This window comes from Acomys russatus, chromosome 24 (assembly GCF_903995435.1).
Source record: "Acomys russatus chromosome 24, mAcoRus1.1, whole genome shotgun sequence".
Taxonomy (NCBI): Eukaryota; Metazoa; Chordata; class Mammalia; order Rodentia; family Muridae; genus Acomys; species Acomys russatus.
In genome coordinates this window covers 2361647-2375503 of record NC_067160.1, presented here as the reverse complement: position 1 = coordinate 2375503, position 13857 = coordinate 2361647, and the positions used below count along the sequence as shown (strand labels likewise).

Sequence of the window (13857 nt, the reverse complement as noted above, 5' to 3'; positions counted from 1 at the left end):
TCCAACATTCACCATTATATTTCTTGATGATAGTCTTTATACCTGCAATGAGGTGGTCCATCAACGTCGTTTCCATTTGCATTTCTCTGAGGATTAGGGTTGTTGGCATTACACCACCACGTAGGCACTGGGGACCAAGCCTGGATGCTTTGGAGGCACAGCAAGTGCTCTTGACCGCTGAGCCCTCTCTCCAGCCCAGCTATCCTTTTTATAAATTTGCTGTGAGCTCGGGGGACTTTGTTTTCATCCAGTCTTCTCATCCTTCACACCACCAGGTGGAGGAGAAAGCAGAGCCCATCTCTCAGGCGCCGATACTGACTCTTCACAGGCGTTCTTCATTGAGGCCGTAGTCACTCACCTCTGGGTGCACAGGCTGTGTGCCTTGTTGGAAAATTCTTCCTTGGAGGTAGAGCCCTCAGGTTGGGTGAGTCCAAGTCAAGATCTTTATCTTTAAAAAACTATTATTTTAAAAATCATGTGTATGTGTCTGCATTTGAGTATGTGCCTGTGAGTGCAGATGCCTCAGGGAGGCAGGAGGTGTTAAATTCCCATGGACTGGAATTCTAGGACATTGTGGGCCACTGCACATGGGTGCTGGGAACTGAACTCGTGCCCTTTGCAAGAGCAGTAAGTACTCTTAGCTTCTGAGCCATCTTTCCAGTCCCCTGAAGTAAGCCACATGATCCTGAATCAGTGATACAACCCTTTGTGCCTCAGTTTACCAATCTGTAAAGTACCTGTGACTTTATAGCATTTAATATTTGTTTTAAAAAAAATGTGTTTTATGTATGTAAGTGTCTTGCCTGCATATGCATGCGTGCATCATGGGCAAGCAGTGAGCCAGAAAAGAGACTGGAGCTATAGATACCATAAGCCACCATGTGGGTTCTGGGAATCGAACCCAGCTCTTTGGAAGAATAGCCAGTGCTCTTAACAGCCTAATCATCCCTCTAGCTCCACTTTATGGCGCTTAAAAGACAGACTTGGCTAGGTGCACATTCAGTTGGGAACGTGCTTGTTGTGTAAGTGTGAGAACGTGTAAAATATCCCAGGTGTGATGCTACACCCCTGCTGGGGAGGTGGAGACAGGTGGATCTTTGAGGCTCCTTAGCTAGCTTAGCGGTACATAAGGCTATCTGCAAGGTGGATGACATCTTGAGGAACAACCATCAAGGCTGGCCTCTGGCCTCCGTGTATACATGCACATACATGTACTCAAATGCACATATGCAGCTAAATGCACACACACACACACCACACACACACACACAACACAAAACAAATTATTCTGAAAAAACCAAAAGTAACTGATAGCCAAGCATGGTGGTGCACGCCTTTAATCTCAGCACTCAGGAGGCAGAGACAGGAGGATTGCTGTGAGTTTGAGGCCAACCTGGTCTACAAAGTGAGTCTTGGACAGCCAAGGCTACACAGAGAAACCTTGTCTCAAAAACAAAAAAACAAAAACAAAACAAAACAAAACAAAAAAAACAACAAAAAAAGGCTGATAATAAACCTAGTCTACCAGATTGCAAGATTTGGTTATTACCAATAACTCTGGATTGGAGAGGGGGGAAAAAAACCACTTCTATCTTTAATTCAACTTAATGACAAATTACCCATGATTCCAAGATCCAAATTGCATTCTCCCTTTCACATTGGCTTTGATCTGGAAAACTGTACCCTCATTCATTCACGAGCACCCTCATTTTAAGCTACTACCGAGACTGAAGCTGACGTCTGATCCTTTGTCACAGCACTGTCCAAAAGGAATGTCACACAGGCCATATATGTGAAGGCCACACATGTGGCTTTAAATTTGTAAGCTGCCAATGAGGAAAGTAGAAAAACCAGTTAAACCTCATTTTAATAAATTTTATTTACCCTAGTACATCCACAATATTATTTTGACAGAGAACCTGTATAAAAATTTCTAATGAGGCATGGTCACATTCTCTTTCTTCTTGGTGTCCTTGACACTTAGCAGATATTTTACACTCACAGCTCACAGTGTTTTCCATGGCTCATGGCTATGTACAGTGAGGGCTACAGTGTCACACAGTACAGGGATAGCTCTTCTGAAGTATCTTATTTGGGATGAAATGACCAATTTTCTGGCCTTTTCTGACTTCTATACCCATACTCATTAGCATTTATTAATTGTATAAAGTAAGGGATTGTATAAACTAAGGCATTTCACACCATATGTACATATAGTGTACTAATGTACTTTGATTGCATCACTCCTCTTTATGTCTTTGCATCCTCTGCATTTCTCCTCTGCGTCCCCTTCACATTCGTAATGGCTTTTCTCTCACTGCCAAGCCCTGCTACTTGACTAAGTCTCACAGATGGGAGAAAACACTGTTTGTCTTCATGAGACTGGATTGTTATTCTTGACAGGATGATGTCAAGTTCCAAGGACATAATTTCATTCTTTACAGTTGAATGAAATTCCATTGTGGGTCTATAGCATATCCCTTTGTCTATTCACCTGTTGACGGGCACCTGTCTGACTCTGTGCCTTGGTGGCTTTGAGTTCGGCAGCATAGCCTTGACAAACGGCAGCATTGTAGGCTTCTGTGTCCTCATAGCTTAGTCCACAAGGCCCTTAGCATTTCCTGAGGGTGGTAACACGTTACCCTCACATTCCCACTGACTCCTAACACCGGTCTCAGGAGGTGGAACAGTTTCAAATGATTCTTTCTTGTTTTTGTTTTTGTTTCTTGTTTTTCAAGACAGGGTCTCTCTGTGTAGTCTTGGCTGTCCTGGACTCATTTTGCAGACCAGGCTGGCCTCAAACTCAGTGATCTGCCTGCCTCTGCCTCCTGAGTGCTGGGATTAAAGGCGTGCACTGCCACCGCCCGGCTCAAATGATTCTTTCTTATAGATGAAGAAACCGAGTCTTGTAACGATTAAATTCTCAAGACTTCAAGCAACAGCACAGGCTGCAGCCCCTTTTCTTTTAACTCTGCTTTACTGCTGGTGGCACCGTGGGAGGCGTGGGGTTGCCCAGACTGGAAGGAGAATGGATTGTGCAGGGCAAGAGGGACTATCTGGTCAACCGAGGTATGCAAGTGGTCCTAAGGTAGCCTTCAGGATGAAGCGGAGGAGATTTCTGCACTGGGTGGAGGTGGGAGGGGCAGGCTGAAGGCACTTTGTGTAGCTCTGGGAATTCAGCGTGCTCTTCTTTCCTTAGGGAGAGGGGACATATTCTGTTGTCACCAGTGCTGGCAGGCTGAGATTTCCTCCTTTAGCTCTGCGAGGCTAGACTTCCCCTAGGACCAGCCCCCTTGCACAGCTCCGACGGCTGATTGCGTTGATCTTCTCCCCCCCGGAGGACCCAGCCCCACATCCTCCCATTGTCAGAGCTGATACAGTGCCTCATTAATTTAGACTCATGTAAATATTTTTGGAAACACTGCTCTGCTGTTCTGAAGGCTGGTAGGGCTGAGTGTGAGCTGGCTGGGGTCTCATCCGCCTCTCTTCCTGACCTCCTTCCTGCTTCTGTTGTTTTCCTGTCCTCTGCCTTGTGCCCAAGTCTCTCTTCACAGCTAGACAAAGGCCAGGGAGCTGTTGGGGAGAAAGCTTCCTCTGCAGGGCTCTTGAGGGGCCTGGTAGGGGCTGACTGGGTGGCCCAGCGACAACTGGGCAAAGCCCTTTCCTTCCCTGGATTTTGCCTTCCTCCCCAGTGGAACCCAATGTGTGGAATAGCTTAGTAGCCACAACCTTTTACCATCAAAGGCTGCTTTGCTTGCTTTCCTGTCCTCCCCTGGTGAGCTCTCCTTGGGGGAAGGATTCTGTTTGTCTAACCCACACCACTTATTAAATAATAATGATTCTCAGTTTTTATTCAACAAAGACCTGCTCTGGAGGAGCCAGGGCCACCACACAGACTCGCTAAAGCCCAGGCTTGAGCTGCTGGTGTGTGGCATTTAGAGGTTTATCTTGTGAAGGGAACAGGGACTGTGCCATTTCCAAAAGATTTTTTTTTTTTTTTAATGAAATGCTGATGCTGGCTCTATGCTACGACCCCGTTACTGTCTTCTATGGACTAGGACCTCAGCTTAGGAAGCAAAGGCCTCAGTGAAGCAGGCTTTCCTGCTCCAGGTCCCAGGAGCTCAGGCTCTATCCACGCTGTCCTGAGGGAGGCTCTGACCCCTTCCTGAGGTTACACACACGGTGGCAATATGAGTCCCATGGTTTTGTTAGAATTGCTATGTATTGGGCTCTGGGTGTGGGGGCAAGGGGCGGGGCATTAGCGAGTAAGAGCACAAGTTGGGGGTGGGCAGAGAGATCCAGATTCCTGTTGATTCCATTCTAATCCACCAGACAAGGCTCGGTGCTATGATTGTTAATCTGACCCTGTCATTCAGCGAGCGACTGAGAAGATCAGTTCACTGTCCCCTTTTGACCTCACTGGCAAGAAACCCACTTGCCTATCAGCCCAGCTGCCACCCTCCCCAGAGTCTTAGAACATTAGTCCTGACTGGTCCTGAGTCTCCATGTATGGAGAAACTTGTTTGGGTGGGGAAGAGACCTGTTTAGGCCACAAAGCAAGCTGATTGTTTAAGCTTCAGCTAGGATGACAGAGAACCCAGTCAGGCCTCCATAGGCTGTGCTTTCTTGAACTGCCAACTTTTTTCTGTTTCCCTCTGCATCATTACCCAGCCTATTGCTCTTTGTGGCACTCATCAGCGCAGCACTGCCTTTACGTGCTTCCTCACCTCTAGCACGTGCAGAGGATCCGGGACGTGATCTGAGTTGTTCGTGTTGTGTGTGCAGAGTCTGCCCCATGCTGGCTGCTCAACAAGTGTTTGCTGAGTAAACGAATGAACAGGCAGAAGGGAATTGGAACTCATGTCCCGGGGCCTCAGGCTAGTGTGTTGTTTCTGCCATTCCTGCCTCAGCCCAGGGAGCCTGGAGAGTTTGACGTAGGCTCAGGAAGTTGGGAATAGTACCATTTGGTATGGGGTGGAATGAATTGGGGCAGGAGCTGTTTCAGGGATGTCATGGGGGGGGTGGGGTGTAAGAGGGGGAGATTTGGCTTTAATTGTTGAAGCTGACCATTTGGTTTTGGTCAGATAAGGAGCAAGGCTGGGGTGGTTCTGTGGCTGAAGACAATAGCTGTGCAATACTGGAGTGAGGTAGGTAGCTAAATTTCAGCTAGGTCTACCCTCCCATTCCCACCATTCCTCAGACAAGAAGCCAGCTGTGGCTGCCTCTTGGGAAGGAGAGAGGGAGGGAGAGGGAGAGAGAGAGGGGGGGGGGCAGAGAGAGAGAGAGAGACAGACAGACAGACAGACAGACAGACAGAGACAGAGACAGAGAGACAGAGAGACAGAGAGACAGGCGTGGGTATGGATGTTGCCTTGAGTGAGTTCTCAAGCTGTGGAGTTCAAAGCAGACCTGAGAAGTCAGGGGCTGGAGCAGAGAGCTGGGAGGGAGGAGGTGAGAAGTCAGGGAGGGGCAGAGAAAGGCTACACTTTGATGTCCCTGCACAGAGCTTGAGCCAGGTCTGGGTGGGGTCCCAACAGATGGCTTTAGGTTTCCTCCTCAGCTCAAAGCTTTAGAGAGAGCCAATTAACCACACTTTTCCTGGCTTCAGGCAGGATGTTTATCTAGTCCCCTGATCTTGTGACATGGCTGTGAGTCCAGTGCACACCCATTACCCCACTGTATGCAAGAAAGCACATCCCCCTGCACACACAGATATGTGCACCCATTTATTGCACATGCAAGCACGAATGTATACGAATAGTGCCACTCCTATCTGCAGCCTGTTCACAAGTTCCTCTAGACTTCACAAATAAGTGGCCTCTCACATCATGAATAAAACTCACTAAATGCACATGCCACTGCCCGTCACAGCAAAGGACAGGCCAATGTTGCCTGTGTTCTAGGTGAGGAGTCAGTCAGTGGCAAGCTTGGGGAAGGCTTTTGAACCCTTGGCTCTAGAATTTTCACTTTCCCAGCAATGTTGGCTGTTCTTAAAGAGCAGAGAACAGGTCCCAGGCACTCTTCTGCCAGGAACTGTTTATCTCTGACTTGTCACAATACCTGACTGAAATCACCTAGGAGAGAGAAGTCTCATAGGAAGCCTGCTTGTCCCTCTCCTGGGCCAGTTAGCCCTGGGACTGTGGCCAACAATGTTGCCTTAGCTTCTGCTTTACCACATGGCTGCCAGTAGATTAGTTTGGATCCGTTTTGCCAAAGGCTGCCCTTGCTATCAGAAGAGAATGTGCCTGGGGTGAGAACCGGAGTCGTTACCTCTAAGCACATTCCCAGTGCGTTAATCCAACAGACATTTATTAGGGCCTTAGTGGAGAGGTTGGATGACAGACAGATAGTGGTCCCAGGCCTAGGGTATGTGTGGCACATGGGCAGCCTCCGAGTCCTGGCCATCCCAGGCTGGGCTGCAACTGCAGTTCTGTTTATCAGTCTTGCATCTTCTCTGATGGATAGTGCAATGGGAGACAGGGATGGATCAGTGCCAAGCGGAGTGAGGAGTGAACCTGGCTGTCAGTGTTGGATCATCCAGGCCATCTGGCTCCCACTGGCTCCAGGCTGGAGACTGGGTCTTATCAGCACCCCACTGTTCCAGGCACAGATTATTGGCCCTTGTCCCATCTCTGGTTCCAAATTCCCTTCCCTTTCAACCAAGACAGAGAATTAAAGAAATGCGTCCATATTTTCTCCCATGGAGAACACTGGGCTTGCATCTGGCCTGGAATCCAAGTAGGACATCTGGGAGAGACAGACAGGAAGTTGATTTCAAGGGTATTGGAGGCTTCTACGTTTCTTTCCCTCTGTGTCCTCAATTGCCCAGGATGGCTCCTGGATCCTTCTGGAAGCACACACAAAAAAGTGTGATTGCTGGTGATGTCAGCATCAGCCTTTATCCTGGAGTGGTGACAGCGTGTGTGTTTACTCTCCGTTCTGGTCTGATGTGAGAAAATTGCTCAGAGAGCTCTGAAGTGGCTGAAGGTTAACCATTTCTATTCAACCAGTCCGTCATCCTGCGCCTGTTCAGAAGAAGCAAGTGGGCTTATGTACCGAGAGGTTGAGGAAGCCGCAGCTCCAGGTAGAAGTGAGGGTGCTGACTACTGCTCTGTAGGGTGACAAAGCACCAGAGGCGGAGTCTTCCTACCACTGCAGTTAGCACAGCTGACCAGGTGTTCTCACTGGCAGTGGCAGGCGCATAAATGACAGCTCCCCCAGTATCTTCTTATAGCTCTATAATGACAATTCCAATTTTAAAAGGGTTGAAGACCTTTATTTAGTGGGCGAGGTGACAAGTTACTTTACCTCCCTGGTGTTTCTCGGTTTCCCCATCTTTCAGCCGAGGCTCAATAAGTGTCTTTCCTACGTTCTGTGTGAGTGTGTGTTTGCACGTGTGTGGGTAGTGTCTGGGCATGTGCGTATGCAAGTGCACGTGTGCTCACCTGTGCGTTTGACGTTAGAATGTTATTCTCAGTAGTTTCTCCACTTTATTTTTTTAATTAGGGTCTGTCACTGAACCTGGACCCGACGGCCTTAGCTAAACTGGCTGGCCAGTGAGGCCCAAGGGTCTGTCTCTGCTCTGCACAGCACCGGATTACAGATACATGTTGTCGTTCCTGGGGATATGAACACAGGTCCTCATGCCGTCTCCCCAACTTACTCCTCACATGGTTCTGATGATTGGAAGAGACAATAAAGCATACAGAAGAATTCCTGGCACTTAGTAGGTGCACAGTGTATAGTGTACCCAGACAGGTCTGTAATTACAGTCAGGAGAGGCCCTTTAGGACACTTTCCATCAGTCTTTCCGTATTTCCCTGTTACATCCTCAGACTTTGGCTGTGGTTGTTTTTATTTTTCTTTCTTTGCATTTTATGGTCTGGCTTCCTTGTCTCTATGTCCTCTTTGTTCCTTCTACTGCCTGTTCTCAGGAAGCGCCTCCTGTTAAAACCTCCGGTGGAGATGCTACAGTCTGTCTTACCTGCTTTTTTTATTTCTTGGACAAGTTTCACTGTGTATCTCTGGTTGTCCCGGAACTCGTTCTGTAGACCTGTCTGGCCTTGAACTCAGAGATCCACCTGTCTCTGCCTCCTGAGGGCTGGGATTAAAGACGTGCGCCACCACTGCCCGGCTTGTTTTATATTTTGGTGTGGGCATTGATGGCCTTGTATTCAAGTCTTTTCAGCTTCTGCCTCTCAAGTGCTGGGTTTATAGGCATGCACCTCCATGTTTGACACCTAGCCTACACTTCTTTCAAAAAATGGAATCAGTTCCTCATGCTAAGCAATCAGAAACTTTCTGATAAACATTCAGAATTAGACATTGTTTTGAGATGTGGTAGTGCTGGTTCACATTCCTGCATGGCAACCAGAGACCAGAATGGGGTGGCCCCTATCTTATTTATTTTACTTTATGTGAGATAAAGTCTCACGGTGTTGCCCAGGTTGTTCCTGAACTTTTGGGTTTCAAGTGATCCTTGGGCCTCAGTCTCTAATGTAGCTGGGACTACAATAGGCCTGCATACTGCCTGCCCAGTGACCTTTGACAGACAAATGTCATTTTGCCATAGTTTCTGGCCCCCTGTTGCCACAAACTGGCTGCTTTGTCTGAATTCCTGTTTAGCATATCCATGCAGGTATCTGAATTTTTCTACTTGGAGATCCCTGTGGGATGTTTACTGACCAACCTCATTCCAGGAAGAGTTTGTCAGTTTTGTAAGCCCTTTGCCATAGATGACTAAGGCTTAGCTAATTTTTGTCCATTTCTTTCTAGCCCAACTTTCCATCTTCCTTTCTCCCACTTTTCCTCTTTCCTGCCCTCTTTCTCGCTTCCTTCTTATCTTCCAACCCTCATCCCTAATTGGAGGGTGGGGGTGGAATCCTGGGCCTCACACTCCACAACTGAGCTAAGCTTGTAACCTTCCTGCCCAAATTCAGGTAGTTCCCCTCACTCTTGGGGGTTGAGGTAGAAAGAATGCACTTAAAAAAAAATTCCTTATCTCGTGCATCCTCCCTCTTCCTGCAGAAGTCCTGGAGAGGAGGCCAGATGGGAGGGCGACTGCACCGTCTGCTCTGGGTCTGTTTCTTCTTCTGTACTCTCCTCTAACCCAACTTCCTGACCCTATGCAGTCTTCCGGAACCTCTTGGCCCATGAGTGTTGGTAAGACTCGGAGGACTGAACTGAGTTCATCTTCTTACCACGTAGTAATTCATACATTTATTCCTTTCCTTTCCTTGCTCTTTTCCTAATTTGTCCATCTACTTTATTCGTGCAACAGTCAGAAGATCCCTGAAGACGCTAGAACCATGTTCCATGTGGGCTTTAGAGAAGAAGAAAAGTAAGCAGCCAACCACAACAAAATTTACCCTGATCTTTGGTGAGACACTCACCTTTAAAAAAAAAACACACACATTATTTTATTTATTGTATATGAGTGCTTTATCTGCTGAGACACTTACCTTAAGCCTCAGTTTCCCTATAGATTTAATGGCATGGCTAGGAGTCATTTTGTCCCGGTTTCTCTCATCACTCTGGTCACTCTGTCACCAACTTTCTAACATCTCTATCTGCAAACTACAAGCTCTGGCCTGGGCCAGCAGCTTGTGAGCTATAGAGAAATTTCACTGTGCTTTTGTCTGCGAAATACCAACGTTCTCAGAAAGAGGGTTGACGCCAAGTCGTAGAGAGGAATGAAGGAAGTGCAGAATCTCAGCCTCCCATCTTGGTGGGTGTGTGGTGAGAGCGCAGGGTCAGCAGGGACAGTCCAGATGCTGGGACCCCCCTGTGAAATGTCACACCCTCTCTGCCCTGGAATCAGGTCAAACTGGATTTCAATCTGCATAATTTGTCCCACTTAGAAGGGTTGGGAGAGGGTGAGAGCAGGAGGGTGAAGACTGAGGAAGGGGATAGATACTGTCAGAAAAAGGCAGGCTTGAGGTGGTGGCCAGAGGAAAGCAGAGTAAAGAATCTGAGGAGAAGGCTGGAGGCAGCCAGAGAGAGGAGGTGGGGCCAGGAGGAGCAGCAGGCTTGCAAAGGACAGATAATTGTCCGCCCAGCACAGTAGGGGTCAATTTAGTCTACTTACCCAGTGGCAAGAAGGGGAAAAAAAAAAGTGGGCTGTAACTTAAAGATCTTAAGAGTCGCTAGAGAGGGAGGGGTTTTGGCCTGGAGGTGGGAGGAGGGAGTGTGGAGTTTAGGAGGAGACTCAGGAGGGTGCAAGGAAGTGTCTTGGCTGAGCTGGGGGTAGGACAGGGAAGGTAGAGTGAAGCTGCTGGAGAAAGAGCACATCCTGCTGGCCCGGGCTCCCAGAGGGGCCTGGTCTGCATGCCAGGACGGGCTCTAAGCACAGGCAGACCTCTGACTCTGAGGTTCAAGCCAAACCTTGCGGGTGCTTGCCGAGTTGGTGACACAGCTCCGGATCTGGTGTCCCTGGGACTCCCTGCCTACCTTCACTCCAGTCACCGCTATGGAAGATGACAATTACAACTACTACGACAACCAGTCTGAGTGTGACTATGAAGACTGGACTTCGTCTGGGGCTCTCATCCCCGCCATCTACATGCTGGTCTTCCTTCTAGGCACCACAGGCAATGGCTTGGTGCTCTGGACCGTGTTTCGGAGCAGCCGGGAGAAGAGACGCTCAGCTGACATCTTCATTGCCAGCCTGGCAGTGGCTGACCTGACTTTTGTGGTGACTTTGCCGCTGTGGGCCACTTATACCTACCGGGAATTTGACTGGCCCTTTGGAACCTTCTCCTGCAAGCTCAGCAGCTACCTCATCTTTGTCAACATGTATGCCAGCGTCTTCTGCCTCACTGGCCTCAGCTTTGACCGGTACCTGGCCATTGTCAGGCCAGTGGCTAATGCTCGACTCAGGCTGCGGGTCAGCGGAGCTGTAGCCACAGCGGTCTTGTGGGTGCTGGCTGCCCTCCTTGCCGTGCCTGTCATGGTGTTCCGGTCCACCGGTAACTCAGAAAACAGCACCAAGGTCCAGTGCTATATGGACTACTCCATGGTGGCCACCTCGAACTCAGAGTGGGCCTGGGAGGTGGGCCTTGGGGTGTCCTCTACTGCCGTAGGCTTTGTGGTGCCCTTCACAGTCATGCTGACATGCTACTTCTTCATTGCCCAAACCATCGCTAGCCACTTCCGAAAGGAGCGCATTGAGGGCCTGCGGAAGAGGCGCCGGCTGCTCAGCATCATCGTGGTGCTTGTGGTGACCTTTGCCCTGTGCTGGATGCCTTACCACCTGGTGAAGACGCTCTACATGCTGGGCAACTTGCTGCACTGGCCCTGTGACTTCGACAGCTTCCTCATGAACGTCTTCCCCTACTGCACCTGCATCAGCTACGTCAACAGCTGCCTCAACCCCTTCCTCTACGCCTTCTTTGACCCTCGCTTTCGCCGAGCTTGTACCTCCATGCTCTGCTGTGATCAGAGCAGGTGCAAGGGCAGCCCGCACAGCAGCAGCGGGGAGAAGTCGGCCAGTTACTCTTCTGGGCACAGCCAGGGTCCCGGCCCCAACATGGGGAAGGGAGGAGAGCAGATGCATGAGAAATCTATTCCTTATAGCCAGGAGACCCTTGTGGACTAGAGCTGGCCCCAGAAAGAGGCCTGGCATCTCTGGTCTAATCCAGACTCTCTCCTCGCGCTCTGAGAAGCAGGTAGCATGGCTGTACCTTCTCCCCGACTCTTTGCTCCATTCCCTGCTTGCCTCCAAGCTCTGCCTTGGCCCCTCCCCCCCTTCTCAGAGGTCTGTGATTTAGTGGAAAGAGATGGAGCCTTGCAAACAGACTTGTGCTCAGCTGTTTAATATTTCTGAGGCTTTACCTCGCACAGGGCTCTTAACCTCTCTAAGCCTCAGCTTCTCTGCTTGTATTAAATGGGGGAAAGGTATATGGACCCTACAGTGTTGAAGTGTGAGTCCTGAGTTAATTTGTTTCTTTCTGCTGTTTTCTCAGCTCTCTAGGCCTCTTTCTCACTCCTCCTTTTTTTTTTTTTCTCTCTGCTGCAGACATTTGCTCTGTTAATTATTCAGTTCCTAGGCCTTCTAGTGGGTTTTCCCCTCCCTCCAAAGCCTCCCTTCAACTTCCTACCTATACCCCCACACTCTCTTTCCTGCTGGGCTCCTAAGGGTTAAGAACCCTGAAGCATGGAGGGTACCTAACCCTTTGAGTTCTTATCCTGTCTTCTGAGAGTCAGTAGGTGGGATGGGCTATGTGCAAGCAAAGAACTAGGGCTCTAGTCCCCAGAGTCAGGAGCTCTAGATCTTTCCAAAAGTTGGACCAGTTTATTGTTGGTCCAGTCACCAAGGCTAGACTGGTTTCTGAATAGAGATTTCTCCTTGTGATGCTTAGTAGATAACACATCCCACCAAAACTCCGATATTCTTTCCTTTTTTTTTTTTTTTTTTTTTCTTCTTTTTTTTTCTAATTGTGTGTGAGAATTGCAAGGCAACAAGACTGAAGAAGCTGCGGACCGTCCCACTGCTATGAAGGGGGAGTTGAGAAGAGGAAACAGAGAAAGAGGAGTTAGAGGGGCATCTGTATTTAGTTTGTATGCTGCTTGGCTCCCCTCCCCCAGTCCTCATCCCTCCACCTCCTCTAGAACTGTGAACTGTAGAGCAGAACTTTCTCATGTCTCCCGCGACCCCCCCCCCCCCCCCCCGTCTCCCCACCATTTCCACTGGTGATTGTGCTACTTGGCACTGAGAGTCACTTGCTTGGGTAAAGCTGTTTGCTTTTTGTCTATGTGGGTATATATAGATGTACACACACACACACACACACACACACACACACACACACGTGAGTGGAAGGGTATTGCAGAAACGTCATGGATGAAGGACTGGGGACTGGGCTGAACCCCCAGCCACTTTTCCTTGCACCACTGCCGGTCTCACAGTCCACTTGGGGAAGAATGAGCATCTGGAGGGAGTGTAGAATAGCTCTGCGTCCCCCACACTGGATTTGGGGGACTCCAACGGCTGGACCGTATTTAGGAAGGGAGTTTGTTTGTGCTAAGCTTTCTGTAGAGAGCTGTTTCTTCAGTAACATCTGGTCCTAAGGCTGGAGCTGGGCCCCAGTTCCTCAGAACAGACCTGTCGATGATAACACGGCCCTTCTCCCGTGTCCCATCCCTGGTTTTGAGTTATTCCTCACCACTCGCACTTTCTTCAGGGTCTGTGGTCATCTACTTAAGGAGGCCACTTTCTTGCCACAGGAGGGAAGATACAGGAAGAGCTTTTGTTCTCCTCCCCATCAGGACTAGGCCTTTGGCTTTCTTACTGGTTGGGGGTGGGGGGGGGATTAAGGTTGGGGAAAAGTGACTAGAACAGCTATGGGGGCATCACAGGGGCAAAATTAATAGTGGGGCCTTTGTGAGCTGGAAATGGGTGTGCATATTCCGGGTTTTGTTCTTGGAGGGCTCTGGAAACCAAGGACAAGACATATGCCTCGGAAACAGGAAGAGCCTGGCTCGATGCAGTTGGACCATCTCTGGCACAGATCTTGCTCCTGGAACAGAGAGGGAGGGGCGATGGGGGTGGGGGAAGGAGAAAACAGCTCCTCTCAGCCCAGCCTCTGCGTGTCTCAGGCCAGACACTTTCACACAGCTACTTTCTCTGGCCAGGGCCACCCTCAAACAGCCAGCACAGGCTGCAGCAGGCTTCTGGGAGACAGAAAACTCAGCCAGGGCACCGAACAGAGGTTGCATCTTCTTCCTGCCCCGAGCCCTGAAGAATGTGCTCTTTTCTGATCTTGTTAGCCACTGTGGTTCACCAAATAAAACTGTTTTGTGTAACTGCTTTGTCCAAAGCCTTCTCATTTGAGAGTGCCTTGAAAGAAGCACAGGACC

The 13857-nt window shown here is 49.3% G+C and overlaps 1 protein-coding gene across 1 annotated transcript; it reads left to right on the top strand.

Moving 5' to 3' along the window:
* The first annotated feature begins 9938 nt into the window (after positions 1-9938).
* Aplnr (apelin receptor) lies at positions 9939-11618 on the top strand. Its single transcript, XM_051166663.1, has one exon. It carries the CDS (start codon positions 10469-10471, stop codon positions 11594-11596), a length of 1128 nt encoding a protein of 375 aa, XP_051022620.1. The 5' UTR covers positions 9939-10468; the 3' UTR covers positions 11597-11618.
* Positions 11619-13857: the final 2239 nt, after the last annotated feature.

What these genes read in the sequence shown, in the direction of transcription:
- Aplnr (XM_051166663.1), top strand. Translation starts at nt 10,469, where the DNA reads ATGGAAGATGACAATTACAACTACTACGACAACCAGTCTGAGTGTGAC.